The following is a 21846-nucleotide window of genomic DNA, read 5'->3' on the forward strand; positions in this document are numbered from 1 at the left end:
CTGGTCTTGGTGTCTGTATTTGAGGCAGTCAGTTGTATTTGACCCAGGCTCCATCGTCAGTGTGAATGCGTGGTGTCCCACATGTTTCATATATGCTTGATTGTACATCTCAGTTCACTCTTTACCTCCACACATGAGCTACAAAGTGCTTATCGTCCGAATCCAAGTGCTAATAATGGACGTCCCTCACCATGGACTGGCATTGAACTTATGAAGTATTCTGTACTGTGTCATGGCAGAGGGTTATACTAAAAACAAGACAGAGAGAATGAGAAGAATGACTGGACTGTGTCTGCTGAGTTTTTCCATGTTTTCACCTTAAGACACCAAATAAAACAAAACGTCTTAACCACACGTGTAGTGTATGTGCTGGAATCATTTTCACAAACTAGGTTTTTACTATCAAGTTGGTTAGTTTAAATCATGTCACTGAAGCCTCATGGTGTTGACTGCAGTATAGGAAGGGAGGTAGATTTATAGAAGTTACACTAGTCCTTTAAGGATGAGTTGATTAAAATCAGCACTTACAATGAAGATTCCATCCAGTTTCTTGGGCATGTTGCTGCTGGAAGCATCATTCAATTTCTGCAGTGCAGTCTTGTACCCCTATGGCTCCCACCAATGTCTGCCCATCCAGTGCAATAGCTTGATCCATGATGTCTGGGGTTAACCATTTCTCTGTGAAAATTTGTGTGGAGCAGTCCCTGATCTTCCGTTGCTGAGTGAGCCTCAATCTCATCTCATCTACTTTATTCTCTTGTGACCAGACATTAGCCAGAAGAAGGCTTGGAGGAGCAGCTCTCAGTCCAAGTTGGGTCAGCCTCGCCCTGATGCTGGCTCTCCTCCCTCTCTTCTTCCGTCACTTTTGGTTTTGGTTTTCCCCTCTGGTCTGACTGGCTGCTCCACATATACCGTTTGTGGGAATCCTCTTGCGGTCTGCTGTGTTCAGTCCAAAAAAACCCAAAACATATATATATGTGTGTGTGTGTGTGTGTGTGTGTGTGTGTGTGTGTGTGTATATATATATATATATATATACACACACACACACACACACACATATATATATATATATATATATATATATATATATATATATATATATATACACACACACACACACACACACACACACACACACATATATATATATATATATATATATATATATATACACACACACATACATACATATATATATATATGACATACACATATGTAGATAATAACTTTTAGTTCTATGACTTATTCATGCACTAGATTCTAAGTGTGTTCAGTTTTTACCCACTTGTAAAAATACTAGCCAGATGGTGGGAGCACAGCAAATTAATGGGAAATTATTTTGTAAATGGATAATCTTAGAAAGGAGAGAGATGGTTGGACAATGACTAGAATATTAACAGAAAAATAGGGGAAAATGTCCAGAGAACTCTATTTATAATTATTCTAAATATAAAAAGTGTGTTACACTGTGCTATATATATATATATATATATATATATATATATATATATATATATTATATTAAATGAATTTTCAAAGAACTTATATTTACTCATAGGACTAATATTTACTATCTACGTATGTAAGATGAAGCATTTTGATATGAAAACTTGCATTTTTGATTTTACCAATTATTTTGTATTATAAATACATGTCTGTCATTTGTAAAAATCAAATAGCTTGAAAATTGTTTGAAAATTCAGTGAGTTATGATGACATTAATCATTGATAGACCTGCCTCCACTGTCTCATGCAGCAAGTAGGCACGGCTGCCACTGACACAAGATGGCAGCGTTCCAATGGACTGGAGGGATGAAGGCGTAGTCTTTGTATATATGTCTATGGGTCGTGGCCTGTGATTCAGTAGGTAATGTCATTGCACTGACTGCAAACCACAAATTCAACGTTGTACCCAAATTTATTTAAGATCCATGTCACAGAGTGTAGCTGCAGGAGGCTTTACACTGTAGTCAATTTATGAAGGGACTGATTAACTGTCAGATAGAGAAGAACATTTGCAGCAACATTGTGGCCATGGTGTGAAAACAAAATCACTCAGTTGCTTAGAAAACGAATTTCTTTGCTTAAAATACATGGCCAATAAACACTGCATCAAAAAACACGAAGAAGTTAACTTCCGGGTCACACCAATAGGACAAATTAAATATTAAAATCAACCGGAATTGTTTTTTGTTTTTGTTTGTTTGTTTCTGATTAATGCACAAACAACAAAATTGTACAAATTGTTTTTTCATATTTCGATTTTGGATTCTCAATTGAATATTAAAAGAATGAATGATACACGGATTTTGCTACACCAAAATCACAGACTCATGGGTAAAAAGAGGTCTGCAGCATCCCTTCTATAAGGTGAGGGCATGTTGTCAGCAGAGATTTAGTGGTGACAGTGTGTGTGAGCCTCTCAGGACACAGCCAGGCCACACTGTTGTCACATTTGTTACAACAGTGAGATCCATTATTGAAGATTTATGACTGCTGCTGGCACAGTCCAGGAACAACATGTGAAGGTTACACGTTATTCATGCGCAGGAAGCTATAATAAATCAACATGGCAGATTGTGGTCTCAGAGTTTTATTCAACCTTTCATTCTTTGTCATTGGGAATAATCAAGTAGTTGAAGTAGTTTTTTGTACCTAAATTTAATCAAATCTTAACTACAGAAGAGGCTGTTGTATGCTGGGATTAAGATTTGATTTGTGCTGTATCTGTACTGCATGTTGTTCTGTTGCACTGGCTGTGAAAAGTGTCCCCCGGGGAAAATAATTTTATGTGCACTCTCATATATTTAACTGGCCGTACAGTGAACCAGGACAAACAGTTTTGCAGGATGTTGAATGTTTTGCTGGTCAACTCCCCCAGCTCTGCTAACACAGCAGTCATTATTAGTGTGTTTTAGTTTGATCATGTTAGGCCACTTAATTTATTGAAATATCTTATCCTTTTCTCATTGGCAGTTAAATTCAGATTGAACTGCATCAATACAAATGCGAAACTATTAGGCTCCTGTCTTAAACAAAAAAATAATAAAATCTTTCACATACTTGCCATCACACTTGTAGTTACAGTGCTCTGTGTAATGGTGTCGTAAACTCACACCATGTAAATTTTTATTTTAAGATTCAGTTTTTTTCCAGCAATGTCTTCATTATTATTATTAGTATTATTATTGTTGTTGTCATTAAAAAATATTCATTTTAACAACATTCAAAAATACTGACTTTTAGACTGTACACAAATGATATAAAAAAAAGGATCCACAGTCAGAAAAAATAAAAACAAAATAAAATAAAACCAAATTAGAAAAATGAACCAAAAAAACAAGAAGATTAACAAAATTTACAACAACCAAAAGCCTTGATTATTGTTTACACATGTCCTCTAACAAAAAAGAGGCTAACACAGAAACATCCAGTATGATGGATAGCACCAAAAGAAAATAAATCATAGTCTCACATTAAAATCAGGCCTTTCTTTGCATATCAGTTACAAGATAACAAACCCACTGGCTTTGAGATTAGGGAACCAGAGGTGTTGAAATGCTAACTCATTTCCGGGCTTTAGGACTCATTGCTGGCATTCTCTATAGCCAGCAAAATGACTGTAAACACTTTTGGATTCATCCTCAAGCAGCCATGAGAGGAACTGCAGTTTTTGGCACCTCTATATTGACTTTATTTTTCAGCCTCAGAGGTTGCCACTTACAGCAGACATAATATTAAACAAATTAGTACAATATCTAAATATTTAAATATGTATAATATGTTGAGTGTTTAAGTGCACAAAAATTTAAACGTAAAAAATACTCTAGTAGACAATTAGCACTAATATGTTAATATTTAAATTATATTACGGATAAAGTGCTAAATGTGTAAAATCTAAAACTATGCTTTATGCTACATAAAATCTATAAAACTAGTATGTAAGTTTCTAAATATAAAAATATAAATATGTGTGCAATTCTACAATGAATGACAGAGATATACAAAAGTAAGAATAACAATAATGATACAGACAATATATACAACATGTGTCACATGATAAATATAGCCTTCATTCAAAGGTTGGAAGAATATATTGCATATTTGAATAAATGCACCAATGATTGCTGCTGAAATCATTTTTTGCAGTTAAGACAATGATATAAAAAATTATTGCAACTTAAAAACCCTGTTGCACATTTTAAGTATAATAAATAAATAAATCACAGAATTTTAATTGTAGATGTGTGTATTAAGTCCAAGTGCCAGTCTGTTAACCCAGAGTGTAAGGCACTCTGAAGGAGTTATTGAAAATATACTTGATTGGGTCCTGTATTAGTGATAGGGGTTAGGGTGCCCTTTTTAATCTCAGCTCGTGCCATTCTCAAGTTTGCGTCCGGCCCTGATACAGTGACCCCTCCTTGCGTGGTGAACAAACGGGGACGGCTGTGTTTAATACGTGTGTTACGCCATGCAAGGCCTCACGTGTGCTTTTTTCTTTCAGGATGTATATTGAAGATTTCAAGGCGGTACCCGTCCTGTTTACATGTCTCACATGGCCTGCTGTGCCCCTCCCCCGGCCTGACTTTTCTCAGCCCGCTGCCTAAATATGTGAAAGTCAATCTAAGCGCAGCCGCTGCTCTCAGCTCAGCTCAGCGAGCGTGTTATTTAAAACTGGACACCATGATGGCAGGAGCAGCGAGCAGCTCCACTCAGCTCGGCGCAGATCCTCCCTGTAACCCGTGAAAACGTCGCTTCTGTGGACAAACTCGAGCTCCGACTGATTCTTCGTTTGTTCGTCCTGCCCGTCGAGCTGCAGATGTCGCTCCCAGTGGTGCTGCCGGGCTCCTGCTGTCCGGTTATCGGGACTTCGCAGCTCGCCGAGCCGCCTTACCGTAACCGACCCCGCGGCTTGTCCGCCTCCTCCCGCGTCGCCGCCGCCGGCGGCTCTCGGCTGCTGCTGCCCGGGCGGCCGCTGCTCTCGCTGGGCTTGCTGCAGCTGCTGCTCGGCGGCTCCATGGTGGCGCTGTGCTTCGGAGCCCTGTCCCTCAGCAACTCTCCCCCCATCCGAAACTCCTGTCCCTTCTGGGCTGGCTCCTCGGTAAGTTCAAGCTAGCTTTTTGTGTCACAAATGTATAAGGCACTTCATGTCTTATGACAGGTGTGCCTAACTTAACACAGGCAACATACCCTTCCAACAGTTCAAAATATCAGCATACTGATGCGAATTAACCCTACACTGGCACAACAAAGGTGTTTTTATATCACTGTTTACCACTTAAAAATGAAACGAAGAGACAAACAAACGCTGTAGCCTATATTGCAAAAGCACATGAGCTGTAGCCACTTTGTCTGGCTTCCATTAATACCATGGACACTGTCAGCCAGTCAGGGATATGACATGAGACTGTGTCAGATGATTCCTCACATATGTTACTGTCACAGCCACGTGGGAGTTTGATGAATAGTGTTTCACTGTAGTGTGAGCAAACAGGTCCCTATAAAACAAAACAGAACAAAATGAAAAAAATCCTCTGATGACTTCTGATGTTAATTGTTTGTGCAAATTTGACACTGTCCTAATGGGTTTTGTTGGGCAAGTTACTCAAGAAGTGCAACAAGTTACTTTATGAAAAGTCCTTATTTGACTATTTTTGTCTCAATAACCTCCTCCTATTTTCAAAAAAGTGACCACAACCTGTTTAGTGAGAAACTGAGTCCACTTTATGGGAACAGTAATAGTGTGAATGCTGAATCAAGCCATTCTGACCTTTATATTTACTTTTCTGTAGATTTTTTGATCAGCTACTCCTCCTACATATTTTCAAATGCAGCAACCAATCAAATGTCAGAACATCAGGCTATTTAAGGACATTCATGTTTGCATTCAGTTTTGCCTTCCCTTTGTGTTTTTTGAAAGTATAGGCTCCAAAGCATTTCTCTGCACAACCTCTGATGTTAAATAGTTTCAACTTCCACCTTTGACAGTGTTACAGTTCAGATTCCTGCTTTTCTCTCAATGTATTTCAGCTCTCCATGTAATGCAGTTCAGCTTCCAAATTTGCCATTTTTACAATTTAGTTTCCAGGCTTTTCATCAGCACAATAAGCTTTAACAAGGTTCCTGATTTTTTTTTACGGTGCTTTACAATTTCAGCTGTCAGCATTCACACACATTTTTTTTTTTTTTTTTTTGCAGAAAACACATTTTCTAGTAAACCTTACACTGGGGGAGTCAACAATCTTCCAAACTACATAAATAAGAGCATGGCAGCCTCTTAAACCTGGCAGGATACAGAATATGTATAGTGTCCCCTAAATTTTTAAACTTTTTTGGGCGGGATACTTTGTAAGAGAAGCAAAAACATAAAATGTTGCAGATCACCACATTCAGGCTGAAGTTGTGTCCAGCTTCTTGTTTTGTTTTCTCAGCCCTGACATATGAAGCAAGGTCCTAATGTTCAGAAGTGAAACAGTGTTTATATCCCATCAGCAGAAGCTTGTCAAACCTTTTATCAGACAGTCTGTTTCTTTTAGAGGTGAGCACCAAACCTCCTTATCTGAAAAGCTGCTCCACACGTGTTAGATGGGTCGGAGAGTTGTGCTTGTAAATGTTTTTCATGTTTGAGAACTTGTTCAGAGTCTCATCCTATACTCTCCTGACCTCAAATACTCCCTTTATTATTTTTCCACCAAGTCGTCCTCAGACTCTGTGTCAAATGCAGAAAATGTTGATTTCATCATGCTAGGCTGATGTAGAAACAGAGGCAGGCTCTCCTGCAGTTGTGCAACACTCTGCTGTCAGAAGCTCCCCCAAGAGCTCTCTCTCCTGTCCTCATCTCTCAGCTATCAGAGTTTAAACTTGGATAAAAAGCAGCTGCAAGAAGAAAATGATTTTAATAATATAGACTAGTCACTGTAGACCTAAACATTGCTCCCTCCCATGTTGGATCCAATTCACAGATTTACTTTTGTTTTTGGCTAATTGTTGTCACTTTATTTGCTTTTGCTGACTGATGATGAATACTGCTCTGATAATTGTAGTGATTGCTTTAAAAACAAAAATTATATTAATATTCCTTGTGTTCATGAATGATGTAATGTAACAAATCAGCCTAAATGAATTAGCAAAAAATTAGAGGTTTAGAAATATAGACATGTTCTCACCCAGAAGGCCAGCTGTCATCCTTGAGAGGATGTCTTTCTAGCCGTGGTCCTTGACCTCATGTATTTGGCCGTTGGTAATAAGGTGCCATAATGACAGTTATTCCCTTGTAAAAAGATGGTGCAGGACTCCTGCAGGAATTATTACTCCTTGTCGTTGAAGCATTTGATTCAGAGTTTGACGCACAGGCTGTTGAGTTTGTTTAGGGGAATTTCGGTGATTTTGAAAACTGCCTCATAAAAGGAATTTCACCCTGTGGGTGATGGCACCAGTAGCTTTCAGCAGCTCAGTTCCTCCAAATATTTTGATGCAGCTGTAGAATAACTTTTCTTTGGTCCAAAGAGCTGTGCATTATAAGATTGTCGTATACACAGTCTTAGTGTCTGCATCGCAAGTTAGGTACACGGATCAGCCAAAACATGAAAGTCACGGACAAATGAAGTGAAACATATTGATCATCTTGCTACAATGCAATGTTCTACTGGGAAATCTTGAGTCCTTGCATTCAGCTTGATGCCACTTGACGCAGTCAATCCAACCAAACAGCGATACAGACCAAGTACTCCTTCTCATGGCAATGACAGTGTGCCATGCCACTCTGCATAAATGGCTCAGTATTGGACCAAGGAATGCTCAAGGCGTCCACCTGACCTTTTAATTCCCCTCATCCCATTTAAATGAGGATCTGTGGGATGTCCCAGTATTCCAGAGGTACCCTTAATCCACGGTGGGGTCTCCTTGGATCAGACTTAGCTCTAACCTGTCAAGGTATGAGCGCAGGACCTCTGGGGGTTTCCTGTGGTGTTTAGCTGAGGAGTTGGTTGCCGATTCTTTGAGTCCTGTGGGTTGTGAGGTTGGGTACCAGCTTTCCCCACAAATTCTCAATCAGATTGGGATCTGGGCAATTTAGAGACACCCTGAGCTCCTTGTCATGATCCTCAGGCCATTCCTAAACAGTTTTGGGGGTGTTGATGAGGTCAAAGAGCTCCAGCTGCATTTGTAGTTTAAAGAACAACTTTATCGGACTGACGTGTTTCGGCTTGTGGCCTTCATCAGGGTCATAAACCAAAATGTGTCGGTTCAATGAAGCTGTTCTTAAAACTATAAGTGTTGCTGGAGCTCTTCGACCTCATCAAGACTTTCCTCATTCTCCATGCACCTTGGATATTGGTGAGGTTGTGGTAGACGCCTCCAGTCTGCGTCGACAGTTTTGGAGGTGTAGCATGGCCTATTGTCTGGCTAGGGGAGCTACTTCCATTGGGGAGTGCTGCTGCCATGAGGGGAAGCACTGGGTCTGCATCTGTTTTTGGGTGGATATTGCCTCTGTTTCTTTTAGAGGTGAGCACCAAACCTTCTAATCTAAAAAGCTGCTCCACACATGTGTTGGATGGGTCAGAGAGTTGTGCTTGTAAATGTTTTTGGAGTTTGGGAACTGGTTCAGAATCTCAGCCTCTAGTCCCCTAACCTCAAATACTCCCTCACGTCTTTTCCTTTTTCCGCCAAGTTGTCCTCAGACCATGTGTCAAATGCAGAAAATGTTGATTTCATCACACTTGGCTGTTGTTGAGGAAACAGAGGGAAGATGATGCAGATGTGCAGCACTCTTCTGTCAGAAGCTCCCTCACGTGCTCTCTCTCCTGTCCTCATATCTCAGCCAGTTTAAAAACAGCTGGCAGCTGCAGGACGAAATCTCTTTATGCAGCTTTTCGCTGTAGACCTATATTATGGTTCCTCTCATGAGGGATCAATTTCACAGATTTGCTTTTGTTTTAGGCCATTTATTGACACTTTATTTTAATTTTCCGTTGCAGTGATGATGAAAATCAGTTTTTTTGACTATTGTCACCTGAGTAATTTTAATGTATTTCAGTAAGAGCTTTCTCTTGTTGTCGCAATTGTCGCAAAATTAGCTGCCCAAAAAAAAAAATAGCCAAAAGATGAGAGGTTTAGAAATATGGGAATGCCTTCATATTGACATCCAGAAGGCCAGCTGTCATCCCTGGGAGGATGTCTTTGAAGACATGGTCCTTGACATCATGTCTTTGAGGGCAGGTAATAAAGTGGCCTTGAAGGTGTCCAGTGCTGCTTTAAGCGGCTTCATGATGGTGTGGTACTCCTGCAGGAATCAGTACTTTTGCCCCTGAGGCACTTGGCTCTTAGTTTGATGCACAGGCTATTTAGCTCATTCACTGGAATTTTGGTTATTATGGAAATGGCCTCATAATGGAATTAACACTGGTTGTTAGGAGGGATGGGTACCGAGAGCCATTATTAACTTATCGGTACCGATAACCTCCGTGACAAACGGTGCTGCCATTTATGACATAAACTGTGTAACGTTCATTAATTCTAACGTGATTCCAGCATATCTGGCAGCCTGCCCCTTCATGATGATGGCAGCTGCCAGCATCAGGGGATGACATTTGATGTTTATTGTTGTGTTTCGGCTCACTGTGGTCATACAAATCATTAAGTCGCCCAGTTTGTGGCAAAAATAAAACAACTTTAATTTTTTTCACAGCTTTTCATGTCATGTCTTTATTTTCTGCACCAATTTAAAGAGAGTAGTATCCATAAGAGTATCGATAAGCAGCACCGGTATCGGGTTTGATAAAATCCTAACAATACCTATCCTGAGTTGTTAGCTGTCTAGATTTCAACAATGGTGGAAACCAAGTCTAACTCTCTGAGTCTGGCGTTCGAATTTGATTCCATCACGGCACATTCTCTGTTAAGGTAGCTGGTAAATGTCTCTCTGTTGGGCTTGACCCTGCTCTTTACGGGGATTTTCTCTGGAATGTGACAAAATGAGGGTGAAGTCAGTGGAAATAGGCACCATCTCCTCAACTGTCAACACTTTTGTAAGCGTTACCCCCGACCCTTCAGAATGGTCACTGTTTGAATCATATGGCATGAAAGATAAATCACATGTCCACGAAAAATCACGAAATCTCCTTTGAAGTGAGTGTTGCTGGTTAAATTCCTCCCATGGTCCGCCAGCTCATCTTTCTCTCTTTCAACATCTCACTCTACTGCTCCTCCGGTCTTTGGAGAAGATTATATTCCCTCACCTCCTGCAGAGAATCCCCTCTCTGCCCGTGTTATATATCTCTATAAATCCAAAGCTATTAAAGGATAAAGCCTATCACTGTCCACTCCTGCTCTCCAGTCTCTGTTGCTGCATGCCTGTGTTTCACACCACGGGTCACATGTAGTTAGTGCGTTGGGCTACAGTACAGCAGTGATTTAGTGGTTCTGCAGTATGCTTCGCAGTAGACGAGCATGGCAGTTGGTGGAGTGTATCATGACTGTAGCACTTCGAAGCTTTCACACTGACAGTCAGCAGCGGAGAGAAGAGGAAGCAGCATGTTATAATGTTTTCATGCTATAACATGTCTTAACATGTTTTCATGTTATTTCATGTGACAACAAGATGTTTCATAATTTAACCTGTAGATTTTTTTAAGTAATTGAACAATGTACTTTTTTTACAACATGATATGTTTAATGCTATTACTTTCTAAGGGGTCAAGTTATTGCATGAAACTTTTCATGTTATAATAATATAAATAAGTATATAGTTTTAACAAGATTTTTGTTATAACATAAAACATCTTGTGAAAACATGAAAACATCATCTTATAACATGAAAACATCTAAACAAGCAAAGTTTCTTGTTATAAGATGAAAATACCTTGTTTTAACATGAAAATGTCTTATTATAACAGGAGAATATCTTTTGAAAACCATGAAAAAACATCTTGTTGCAAGTTATTTTGCTTATTTTGTAATGTATTGCCAGTCAAATGTAAAATGAATAGTGTTAATAGTAGTGAAAAAATCCACATATTATTACTTTTTGGTAGATAATTGTATCTTTATGAATGTCATATGAATGTCATTGTCCTCCGTTTGTTTCCAGGTCATCCTGTCAGGCATCGTAGGCCTCACCACATGGAGAAGGCCCATGCTGCTGCTGGTAAGGGATATGCTCTTTGTTTCTTCCACAAAGCACCGATTACACTGATTATGAAATCAGATCCAATAGTTAACCCTTTGAACCCTGAGCACATTAGCTTGATTTCATTCAAAGACATGGAAAAAGGCAATGAGGATCTTAAAAAGAAACACAAAATAAGTAAAAAGTTAAAAGAAAATTACCTGAGAAATGGCAAATATATAAAGACACAATTATTATAAGAATTATTATTAAAATAATAACTAGAGTTTTCCAAACCAACCTTTTTTTAAAAAAAAAAAATTATGTAGATAATATTCTAATAATTGCTTCCCCTCTTTTTCTCACCTTTGACAAATTTCTTGCGTTTTTCCATGACATTTCTTGCCAAATTGCAGTTTGCATTTACCCCCATGTTTTTGAAAGAAATCAAACCAATTTGCTCATGTTTTGGAGGTTTAAATGCTCTTGAAAGGCGTCTGAGTGCAGCACAACAAAAGTTATGATGGTCCAGGTTTCAAAGGGTTAACCCTTAAAAACCTGCAATGTCATCAGTTCTTTGGTGCTGTGTTTTGACACCTTTCCCAAGCTTTTAAACTTTTAAAACCTGGGATGATTTTTGGGGTTTCATTCAAAAACAGGCCATCAGTAACTTTGCATAAAATGCCCTGCAAACTGCAAGAAATTCTTAAAAGGTAACAAGAAAATTGCCTGAAAATTAGCTAAAAACTTATATATAGAGAGAACGTCATTTGAAAATAATTTTTAAAAAATCCTAAAAGAAATTGCTAGAAGTTATATGTAAAACTGTGTAATTATCTATTTATAATTAAGTTACAGAAAAAAAGACATTATTATTTCCTGGTTATTTCCTGTTCCTGACACTTTGTGCCAATTTGCACATTTTTTGGTAACCTTTTTCCAATACATTGCTAATATTTGAGTCTTTTCTCATTGCTTATTGCATTCTTTCCATGTTTTTTGAAAGAAATCAAGCTCAGGTTTCAAAGGCTTAAAAAATCTGCTGGTTGAGTTAGCTACACTGGTGGTTACCATGGCAGAAGCAAATGTAAACAGTAAACAGCAGTTGAGCCACTTTGTCAGAAATCCAATGAGCAGCTGGTGTGTCTGTTTACAGTGCAGCCAAACAAACTCAGGTTGTTTTAATAAAGAAGTCAGATAATAAATACAACCTCTGTGACTCATGCTGCACACATTAGCCCCTTTCACACAGCCTGCTAAAGGCGGGAATGTTGCACCGTTATTCTGCCTCCCCGGTCTGTAAAACGGTACAAACACAGAGTGGAGGGACAGTTTTTCCGCATTTAAGCCAGCAGCGGAGGTAGTAGTGATGTCTGATAAAAGATGTGATGTAAAAAGCAGCTTGCAGCCGTTAGCAGATAATTAGCTAGATAAACAGCAACCAAAAGAAAAGCTCCGCAGTGGAGACAGTGAGGTCTGGGAGCTCCTCATTCTCTGAGACAGCAAGCACCACGGCCATCTCTGTTGTGTTAAATGTCACACCTCTTCTGCTACTGGAACACTGGCATTCTGTGTAAAATCACACACCAGGACAGCATGATCACGGTAATGTTTGGCTCTGTGTAGAATAAGCAAAGCTGGTGTAATAAAGGGACTGTGTTGGTCTGTGTTTCAGCAATATTGCGGGATCTCTGTGTAGAAAGGGATATATGTATGTATATATATATTTCTCTATCTATCTATCTATCTATTTATATCTATGTATATATACACACACACTCACGTGTATATATATACATATATATGCACATATATGTATATATATTTATGTATATGTAAAGCATGAGAAATGCAGTACAAAGTGCTTTTAATACAAACACATCAGCAAGGCAATTCAGTATAAATGACATTTAAAAACAATCTAAAACAAAAAAATTACAAATGAAAACAAAGTGCGTAAAATCCTAAAATAGTTTGATAAAATCATCAATTACAAAATCATTTAAGATAAAACATTTTAAAAGAATCATCAGTCTGATCTATAAAAAGAAGAGTTTTAGAAAATCAGAGCTGGTTAAGAGTGAACAAGTGAGTTTTTAGCTTTCTCTTAAAAATATTTAGTGAGCTCTTCAATGTCAACAGGTAGTGTGTTCCAAAGTTTCGGGTCGCAATTGACTAAGGCTACATCCCAGATTTTCTTTTGGCTGTTGCTGGGAACCTCCAATAAACCAGCAGCAGGTGTTCACGAAGGCAAATTGTTTACGCGGAAGTTAGCAACATAGCTTGGTCCGAGCCCATTTAGAGGTTATTAAAGGAGGAGGAAGTTGAAATCAATTCTGAATGTCACAGGAAGTCAGTGCAGAGCAGCTAAGACTGGCCTGATGAGCTCTGTCCTGGCTCTGGGTAAGAGCCGAACAGAGTTTTGAATGAGCTGAAGTCTCTCGGTAAATGGAGCTGGTTATGTTGCAGAGCAGTTGCCGGTGTGCAGCTTGTCTCCAGCAGCTCGCTGTAGCTGCTCTTCAATCTTCCATCACTACCTGCAATATTTAAATTGATCTGTGTCATAAAATGTAGAACATTACTCTTTCTGCTTTGTACACGCATTTTCAATGATTCTACTAACACTATCCTCAGTGCAAATGCATTGTGTTTCCTGTGACTGCTTCAAAATAAAAGCCCACCGATTGTTCAGTTAAGTCTATCAATGTGAAGCAGTAGCAGTAGGACATGTTGTGGAAGCTTAAACAGTGAGTGAATACATCTCTGATTCGTTTGATGGAGAGTGAACAGTAAACCAGGGCTGGGGAACCTTTTTCCTATTAAAGGCCATTTCAATTTTTATGAAGTCCTCAGAGGCCCATACAAAATTTATGAACACATATGATGCAACGATTATAGATTTTGACAGTATGAAAAACCACAGTTATCACGGTTTCATGATTACTGCAAGTAAATTACACTCCTTCACAAATTCACTAATTCACTCACCGCAAAACAACACTGTCTCTGTCGGTCTGTGGTCTTGTGAAAGCTGATTGTTGGGCATCCTGACTCCGACGAAGAGCGTTGATTTTATCAACTCTTCCCTCAACTCATTCAATTTAGCATGTTTGGAGATGTAATGACGCTTGAGATTGGCCTTTTTCTTCACTGCCAGCTCCACGCCACAAACTAGGCAAAGTGGTTTGCCTTTTACTCCGACAAAGAAATAATCATTTGTCCATTTCTCCTGGAAAATGCGGCATTCTGCAGCCAACTTCCTTTTCTTGGCACTCGCCATGACGCATATCACTTGTCAATTCATCCCCAATGTTATCGCACGATGGCACGTACCCTCACGTCACCTCACGTAACGTGAGTAACGTAACGTAAACAGTGACGCTGATCAGATCACATTTCACACAGTCACAGTGGGTTATGTGTTGGATTGGTTCATTTCAGTACCTTGTGTGTGTAAAGGCAATTTAAAACCATTAACAATAATATCTACCTTAGACATATAATTACTGAAAATAAACAAATCGGCCCTCACTCATTAATCAATCATATTTTGTAAAATATTATTAAGGTGGACCTGTTTTCTGAGTTTCTTTTTTAAAATTATTTGAAAAGTAGAATGTTTAAAGGAAAAGTGAAGGAGCACATTGAGTATGTTTACATGCACAAAATAGTCTATTGTCAGTTTTTACCCTTATTCCCAAAAAGGCAGTGTTTCTACTCAGCTGTTTGCATGGTTAATGAGAATAAATATTTCTCTGATATTCCTGTTTTTTTTTATATGAAGCCATGCATACTCTGACTTATTTGCCCTAACCTGTCGCTTAACACATCAAATATGGAGAAGTGAAACAGCTGAAGCTGCTTGTCATTTTGCTTCTTTGCATCAAAAAAGTTTTTTTTTTATTTTTTTATTTTTTTTACAATTTCTTATTGTTCGTGGACTTATACAACCATGTGAGCCCAGCCGTATACGTATTCCGAAATGGTATATGTTGTTTATATGCACACTGTAGGTCAACTTAATTATTTAAACTTAAGATATTTGCACTGTAACTATACTTCCGAAAAACTGTACAATCCCTCTGTTGCACCTTGTGTACATACTTTTTTGTGTCCTTTATATTCTGTTTTGTCATGTAATATATTTAAATTGCTTCTATATTTTTTATCTTACAGTGCCTATCATAAGTATTCACCCCCTTTGATGTTTTACCCTTTCATTGCTTTCATAAATCAATCATGGTCAATAAAATTTAGCTTTTTTAACACAAAAATTTATTGGAAAAAACTCTTTAATGTCAAAGTGAAAACAGATTTCTATAAAGTAATGTTAATGAAAGAAAATTATATAAATGAAAATAATTGTTTGCATAATTATTCACCCCCTTCAAGTCAGTATTTAGTAGATGCACCTTTGGCTGCAATCACAGCAGTGAGTCTGTGTGGATAGGTCTCAATCAGTCTTGCACATCTGCCCACTGCAATTTTGCTCCATTCTTCTTTGCAAAACTGCTCAAGCTCTGTCAGGTTGCGTGGGTATCGGGCATGAACAGCCCTTTTCAAGTCCAGCCACAAATTCTCTATAGGATTGAGGTCTGGGCTTTGACTCGGCCACTCCAGAACATTTACCTGGTTCTTTTTTAACCATTCCTGTGTAGCTTTTGCGGTATGTTTTGGATCATTGTCTTGCTGGAAAATAAATCTTCTCCCAAGTCGTAGTTCTCTTGCAGACTGAAAAAGATTGTCCCCCAGGATTTCAGTGTATTTTGCAGCATTCATTCTGCCCTCTATCTTTACAAGCCTTCCAGGTCCAGTTGCTGAGAAACATCCCCACAGCATGATGCTGCCACCACCAGTGGGGATGGTGTGGTTTTGGTGATGTGCAGTGTTTGGTTTCTGCCAAACATGACGTCTTGTCTGATGGCCAAAAAGCTCAATTTTGGTCTCATCAGACCAAAGAATCTTCTTCCACTTGACCATGGAGTCTTCCATGTGCTTTTTGGCAAACTCTAGTCGAGATCTAATATGACTTTTCTTTAACAGTGGCTTTCTCATTGCCACTCTCCCATAAAGCTTTGACCGGTGAAGAACCCGGGCAGCAGTTGCTACATGCACAGTCTCTCCCATCTCAGCAGCTGAAGCTTGTAACTCCTTCAGAGTAGTTGTAGGGGTCTTGGTGGCTTCTCTCACTAGTCTCCTACTTGCACGGTCACTCAGTTTACGAGGGCGGCCTGATCTAGGCAGATTCACACAAGTGCCATATTCCTTCCATTTCTTGATAATTGATTTCACTGAACTCCGGGGGATGTTCAGTGCCTTGGAAATTTTTTTGTAACCATCCCCTGAATTGTACTTCTCAATAACCCTTTCCCTGAGTTGCTTAGAGTGTTCTTCTGTCTTCATGGTGTAATGGTAGCCAGGAATACTGATCAACCACTCTCTGGACCCTTCAGACACAGGTGTTTTACAACTCAATCACTTGAAACACACCCACACCACTCAGGTGATCTTCATTTCACTAATTGTGAGACTATTGGCAACAATTTGATGGACCTTTATTGAATTAGACCATTAAATTAAAAAGGGGGTGAATAATTATGCAAACAATTATTTTTATTTATATAATTTTCTTTCATTAACATTACTTTATAGAAATCTGTTTTCACTTTGACATTAAAGAGTTTTTTCCAATAAATTTTTGTGTTAAGAGAGCCAAATTTTATTGACCATGATTGATTTATGAAAGCAATAAAAGGGTAAAACATCAAAGGGGGTGAATACTTATGATAGGCACTGTATGTTCTATTCTATTTATATTCACTATTTTATTCTTTGTTCATGTTAATTGTTTTGCACTGAAACACCAAGTCACATTCCTTATATATGTAAATGTACTTGGCAATAAAACTAGATTCAGATTCTGATTCAGATTCTGATTCTAAGATTCTGATATGACCTACATCAAATTCAGAATATCTTCATGTTTGAAATAATAGGGGAACATTTGTGTGCTTGAAGCCGTAGTCGGTGTCTGAGAGAATCAACGTGAATGGTCTATGACGGCAGCTCTGTATTTAAAAATAAGCAATCACTGAGAAAGTTAGTCGACTAAAGGTTGCTCTCTTACCTGGGCTGCCACACTGAGCCAACCCTCACTGAGTTTATGTCAATATTTTGTTTTTAAGCTCCATTACCCCGTGCACATGGAAACACAGCATTTCAGATGTATTTTCAAATCCAGTCTTCTCCTCCTATAATGATTTTAGGGCCCACTTTAATATTAACACACATATATAATGCTCTTTTCAGAGCTATAGACTATAAAAAATGTTAACATTAATATGATTTTCTACTTTCATTGAGTTCATTTTTTAACCAGCAGCGGTTCTAATCATAAATGGCAAATATTCATTAATTTTCAGAATTTAACCATTTAAATGCCAGGTTTTTGTCATGATGACACTGCGTTTTTAGTGCTGGTGATTATATATATATGACAAGTGTGAAGAGAGTGGTTTAGGTGTGGGGGCAGACATTTCGGCGAAGAGTTGGTTTATGATCTCTTTGAAGAGAACGGGTGGGACTATTTGCTTCTTACTCCTTTTCAGACATAAAAGTAGATTAAAAGTTGATAAGTTGATGAAAGATAAAGTTGATTCATTTTGCTTATTGAAAATCTGTTCAATAATAATGTAATATAATGTAATTATTATTTTTGTTTGTGTATTTTATTTACTATTATTATTATTATTTTAATTGTTTAAAATAAAGTATATTCAAATCACATAATTGCTTCTACTGCATCATGGGATGACTTGATTACAATTGGACTGATGATGTCATCTCACCTCTGTGTTTACATACGGCTCATATTTTGTCTCTCACCATTTGTTTAACATCCTGTTTCTGAAATCTCTTTTCACAGAATATGTCCACAGGCTTAGACCACAATAATCCATTTTCCCTTCCTTTTTCATCCACACCCCCCTCCTCTCCCCATCCCTCCATCTCCAGGTCAATGTGTTTGTCCTGCTGTCTGTGGTGTGTGTGCTCCTAAATCTGGCTGGATTCATCCTGTGCTGCCAGGGAGCCCAGCTTGTTTCCAGTATGACCAGCTGCCAACTGGTGAGACTGTTAGCTGTTTGTCTCTGTCTCATCATTTGTAGATTTTTCTGTATCTTTCTCCTTCACGGCGTCTCTGCTTCCCTTTCTTCCTCCAGTGGAAAAGTCAATAAGAAATGACATCATGCTTATCCATGTGATGTATTCTATGTTGAACCATTTTACTTTAGGATGTGAAATATCAGTCAAAATGTCAGTAGGTTACAAAGAAAATAATTTTTTAATCATTTGGGTTGGAAACAAACATGGGCTTTGAGTTTTTTTGGATAACAATACAAAGTCCAAGATCACTGATAGCCAAGGGCTCACCAAGGAAACGGTTTGGTAACTGTTTGCTGTGGGCTGAAGGTCGAATTAGTCGTGTGTTTAAAATGAAATGAGTCGTGAACAATCTGAAAAAAGCCAACGCATTTTTTAAGCTCACTTCATCATAATGAGATGTTGTTTTCTGCTGCCTCTTTGTCCACTAAAACCTCATTCCCACTGCACAAAAAAATGCTAGCATCTAGCTTTTTAATGCAATGAGAATGCGTACAAATGGCATTCACACTCAGGATAAATGACTCAGTGGTCGCAGTAGACAGGTTTTTATTGCTTCTGGCTTCCATCGGCATTGATGGGAATACAACACTCGGGTGAACCCGCTAATTTCTGCCCCTTAACCAGCAAGAATCGATGACATGCGCTAATTACCGCAACCACTAAATGTTTTTAAAAGACTTCTTTTCCTACTGCTGTCGAATGTGTTTACCTGTGCTCCTGCCTGTCTGTGACGTCACGAGGACACACCAACAAAACAGCCCGACAGTGATGAGTAAGGGCCTTGTGAATCTCAATGCAACGTGGTACACAAAACAAATACATAAAATAAGTGACATCCAAACTGTTAAAAAGGATAAAATAATAAGTACAGCAGCACCATGAAAATGAGTACACTGATAAATCAGAACGCTTAAAAAAATAAACACAGTAGAACCTGAGGGGGGATCAGCAGCAACATCAGCGACCCATGTGCACAAGTATATAATGAAAACACTGTTTTACAGCCCCATGATTCAAATCAGAGTCAGATCCTGATGCTGAGGAGGCAGACAGCTTCAGGGTATGAGCTGCTCTGAACTCTGGTTGTTCTTGTCTTAATGTGTCTCAGTGTTTTTTGTGAGAGTGGAGAAAGTTCAAAAGTCCTTTAAAATTTGAATGCCTTCCTTTTGTAGCCTGGCCTTGTAGATTTCTGCTCGGGATGAGCTTGATTTCTTTCAAAAATTTGGGAAAAAGGCAATGAAAAACTAGAGCGAATGAGCCAAAAAATTGCACAAAAAAGGGCAAAAAAGTACTAGAAAATTACCCCCAGAATAGAAAGAAAAAAAAAGGCAATTAACAAACAAAAAACAAACAAACAAAGAAACAACTTGAGAAAAGTGCTAAAAAATATTCTGTAAAATAATTGTTAAAAATATATTTATAATTGCAAATATATATATTTATTTTAATATATATTTTACCCAAGCTTTTCTTTTTTTAAATCTATTAATTTCTTGCAATTTTCTCATTGCCTTTTCACCCCATGTTTTCAAAAGAAAGCCAACTAGTTTGCTTTGGGTTCAAAGGTTGAAATACTTGTGAAGACATCTTAGTGCATCTCAAGAAAAGTAACAGAAAAGTAAAAGTGTTTTAGGATTCAAAGGGTTAAAAAGAAAAACTCTCTGATGAGCTTTCCTGAAATAAATGCCAGGGTTGTCCCACCATCTCAAGGTGGACGAGATGGTCACTCGCAGAAAGTTGTGGCTGTTCACACGTTGCACTTGTGTGTTATTGATGGGTCGGTGGTCCTCTTGTGTTTTACAGAAATCCACAACTAGTTCCTTTTTAAGGGAAAATTGTTCAGGCAAATTTAGATGAATACACACAGGCAGCTGTGTTTTACTGCCTCAACAAACACACAGTGATTACGGCAGTTGATTTCTGCAGTTTGGTGTCCACAAAAAGACAAACAGAGGAAATGTTCAATTTTTTGGAGAAACATAATAAGAAAAAAAAACATGTTTTCAGCTATTGAGAGGGAGCCAATCAGGGCTGCTAAACTTTCTGTACATCTCCATAAAAACACTCAGACACAGTCAAAGCGCTCAGTCACAGAGAGGTAAAGAGGGAAATACATCTTGACATGAATCCTGTCAGTTGCCTATATTTCCTGTCAGTTGCCTATATTTTATGTTCAGTTGGAGGCCTGGTATTCATGATACTGTAAAACAAAAACAAGAAATATGACATTCACAAAAAAACAAACTTGTGGGAGTGCCAATGACGAGACGAGTCAAGTCCGTTTACTCTCACTTCAAAACAGCAACAACACAAGTTTAGGACGAGCAATGAGTCAGTGAGCTGGTAAGGCTAAGCTGCAACCTTGAAACTGCATTTCCCAGAATCCCCTTCTCTCCACTCTGAACTCTGCTTCTTAAAGGAGCAGCTGATGTGGATCACCACAAACTAATCAATTAATCACTCAGACTTTATTTGTATAGCATTTTTTGTACAAAGAAAATTGTAACATGCACATGGATAAAGAAGCAAGACTGTGTAACTTTCTTCTGTAAAACAGAAGAAAAGTAGTCATTGAAACCAAGAACCAAGGAAACCTATAGATATAAAATAAATAAATAAATATAATACTCTAAATGAAAGGATAACAGCACAAAGTATAATAATAGATAAATATGTTAAAAAAAATTATAAAATGATTTAACAGAACAACAGACAAGGATAGGACAACAAACTAAAATGTATAAATAAATGGTCAATAAATATTTAAGTAAAGTTCAATGTAAAGCCAGAATAAAAAGGAAAGTCTTGAGTTTTCTTTTAAAATATCAACATTTATTTATTTCACATTTCACACGTCTATTCTAATTCATCGATCCTCTGTTTAACACAGCGCGTTGTATGTGTTTGTGAGTGTGTGTGCAGTTTGTCATTGGGGGGCTCTGTGCAGCACCACAGCTCTTCACTGTTGGCCTTGAGAGGGGAAAATGATCTGTGGCAGGTCAGGCTACAGGAAATGTGATGAGTCTGCTTCAGGCCAGAGCTCCTCTCTGTGACCTTTTGACCTTTGCTGCAGTTCTGTTGTCTTTCCGTCCTCCCTCTGCCAGGTCTCGTCTCCTCGTGTTTCTTTTCTGTCAACCTGTTTTTGGTGTCTTTTTGTCCATCTGTCCCATCTGTGAGGCCGACGGAGGTTTATGAATAGAGAGAGGTCACACAGAGTTTTGTTCTCTCCTCTATAAATAGAGGTCTGTGTGTATGTTTGGTGTGTGTGTGTGTGTGTGTGTGTGTGTGTGTGTGGCCCTATTTTCATGCTGATGCAGATCGAGTGCAGTACTTCCAGTGCTGCTTCATTCGGCGTCAGATGTAAACAGATCCTCTCTTCAGCCACTGATACCTCTCTGACTCATTGCTTGTGCAGAAATAACTTTAGGAGCATATTAATATGATTATTATTAATGGAGTGTTGATGCAAAATGACCTGTAAAGTGACTCTTAATGTTACGTGATGTTGAAGTTTGACACAACATAAAGTCAGAGTGCAGTGTGACATCTGCTTGTTGCAACAAAATCTTTCCATA

The 21846-nt window shown here is 38.4% G+C and overlaps 1 protein-coding gene across 2 annotated transcripts in view; it reads left to right on the forward strand.

Annotated features, from left to right (window-relative positions):
- The first annotated feature begins 4381 nt into the window (after positions 1 to 4381).
- Positions 4382 to 21846, forward strand: part of entrep1 (endosomal transmembrane epsin interactor 1) — a 35667-nt gene continuing 18202 nt past the window's right edge. The window contains exons 1-3 of one of the 2 annotated variants that reach the window (XM_088077205.1): positions 4382 to 5104; positions 11090 to 11146; positions 18122 to 18232. In XM_088077205.1, the coding sequence (XP_087933331.1) occupies positions 4823 to 5104; positions 11090 to 11146; positions 18122 to 18232 (450 nt within the window). In that variant the 5' untranslated portion in view covers positions 4382 to 4822. The remainder of the gene's footprint in view (positions 5105 to 11089; positions 11147 to 18121; positions 18233 to 21846) is intronic. The other variant, XM_088077204.1, reaches the window with a different exon arrangement.

The sequence above is a fragment of the Plectropomus leopardus genome, chromosome 4, assembly GCF_026936395.1.
Source record: "Plectropomus leopardus strain MGB_pleo_1.0 chromosome 4, ASM2693639v1, whole genome shotgun sequence".
NCBI lineage: Eukaryota > Metazoa > Chordata > Actinopteri > Perciformes > Serranidae > Plectropomus > Plectropomus leopardus.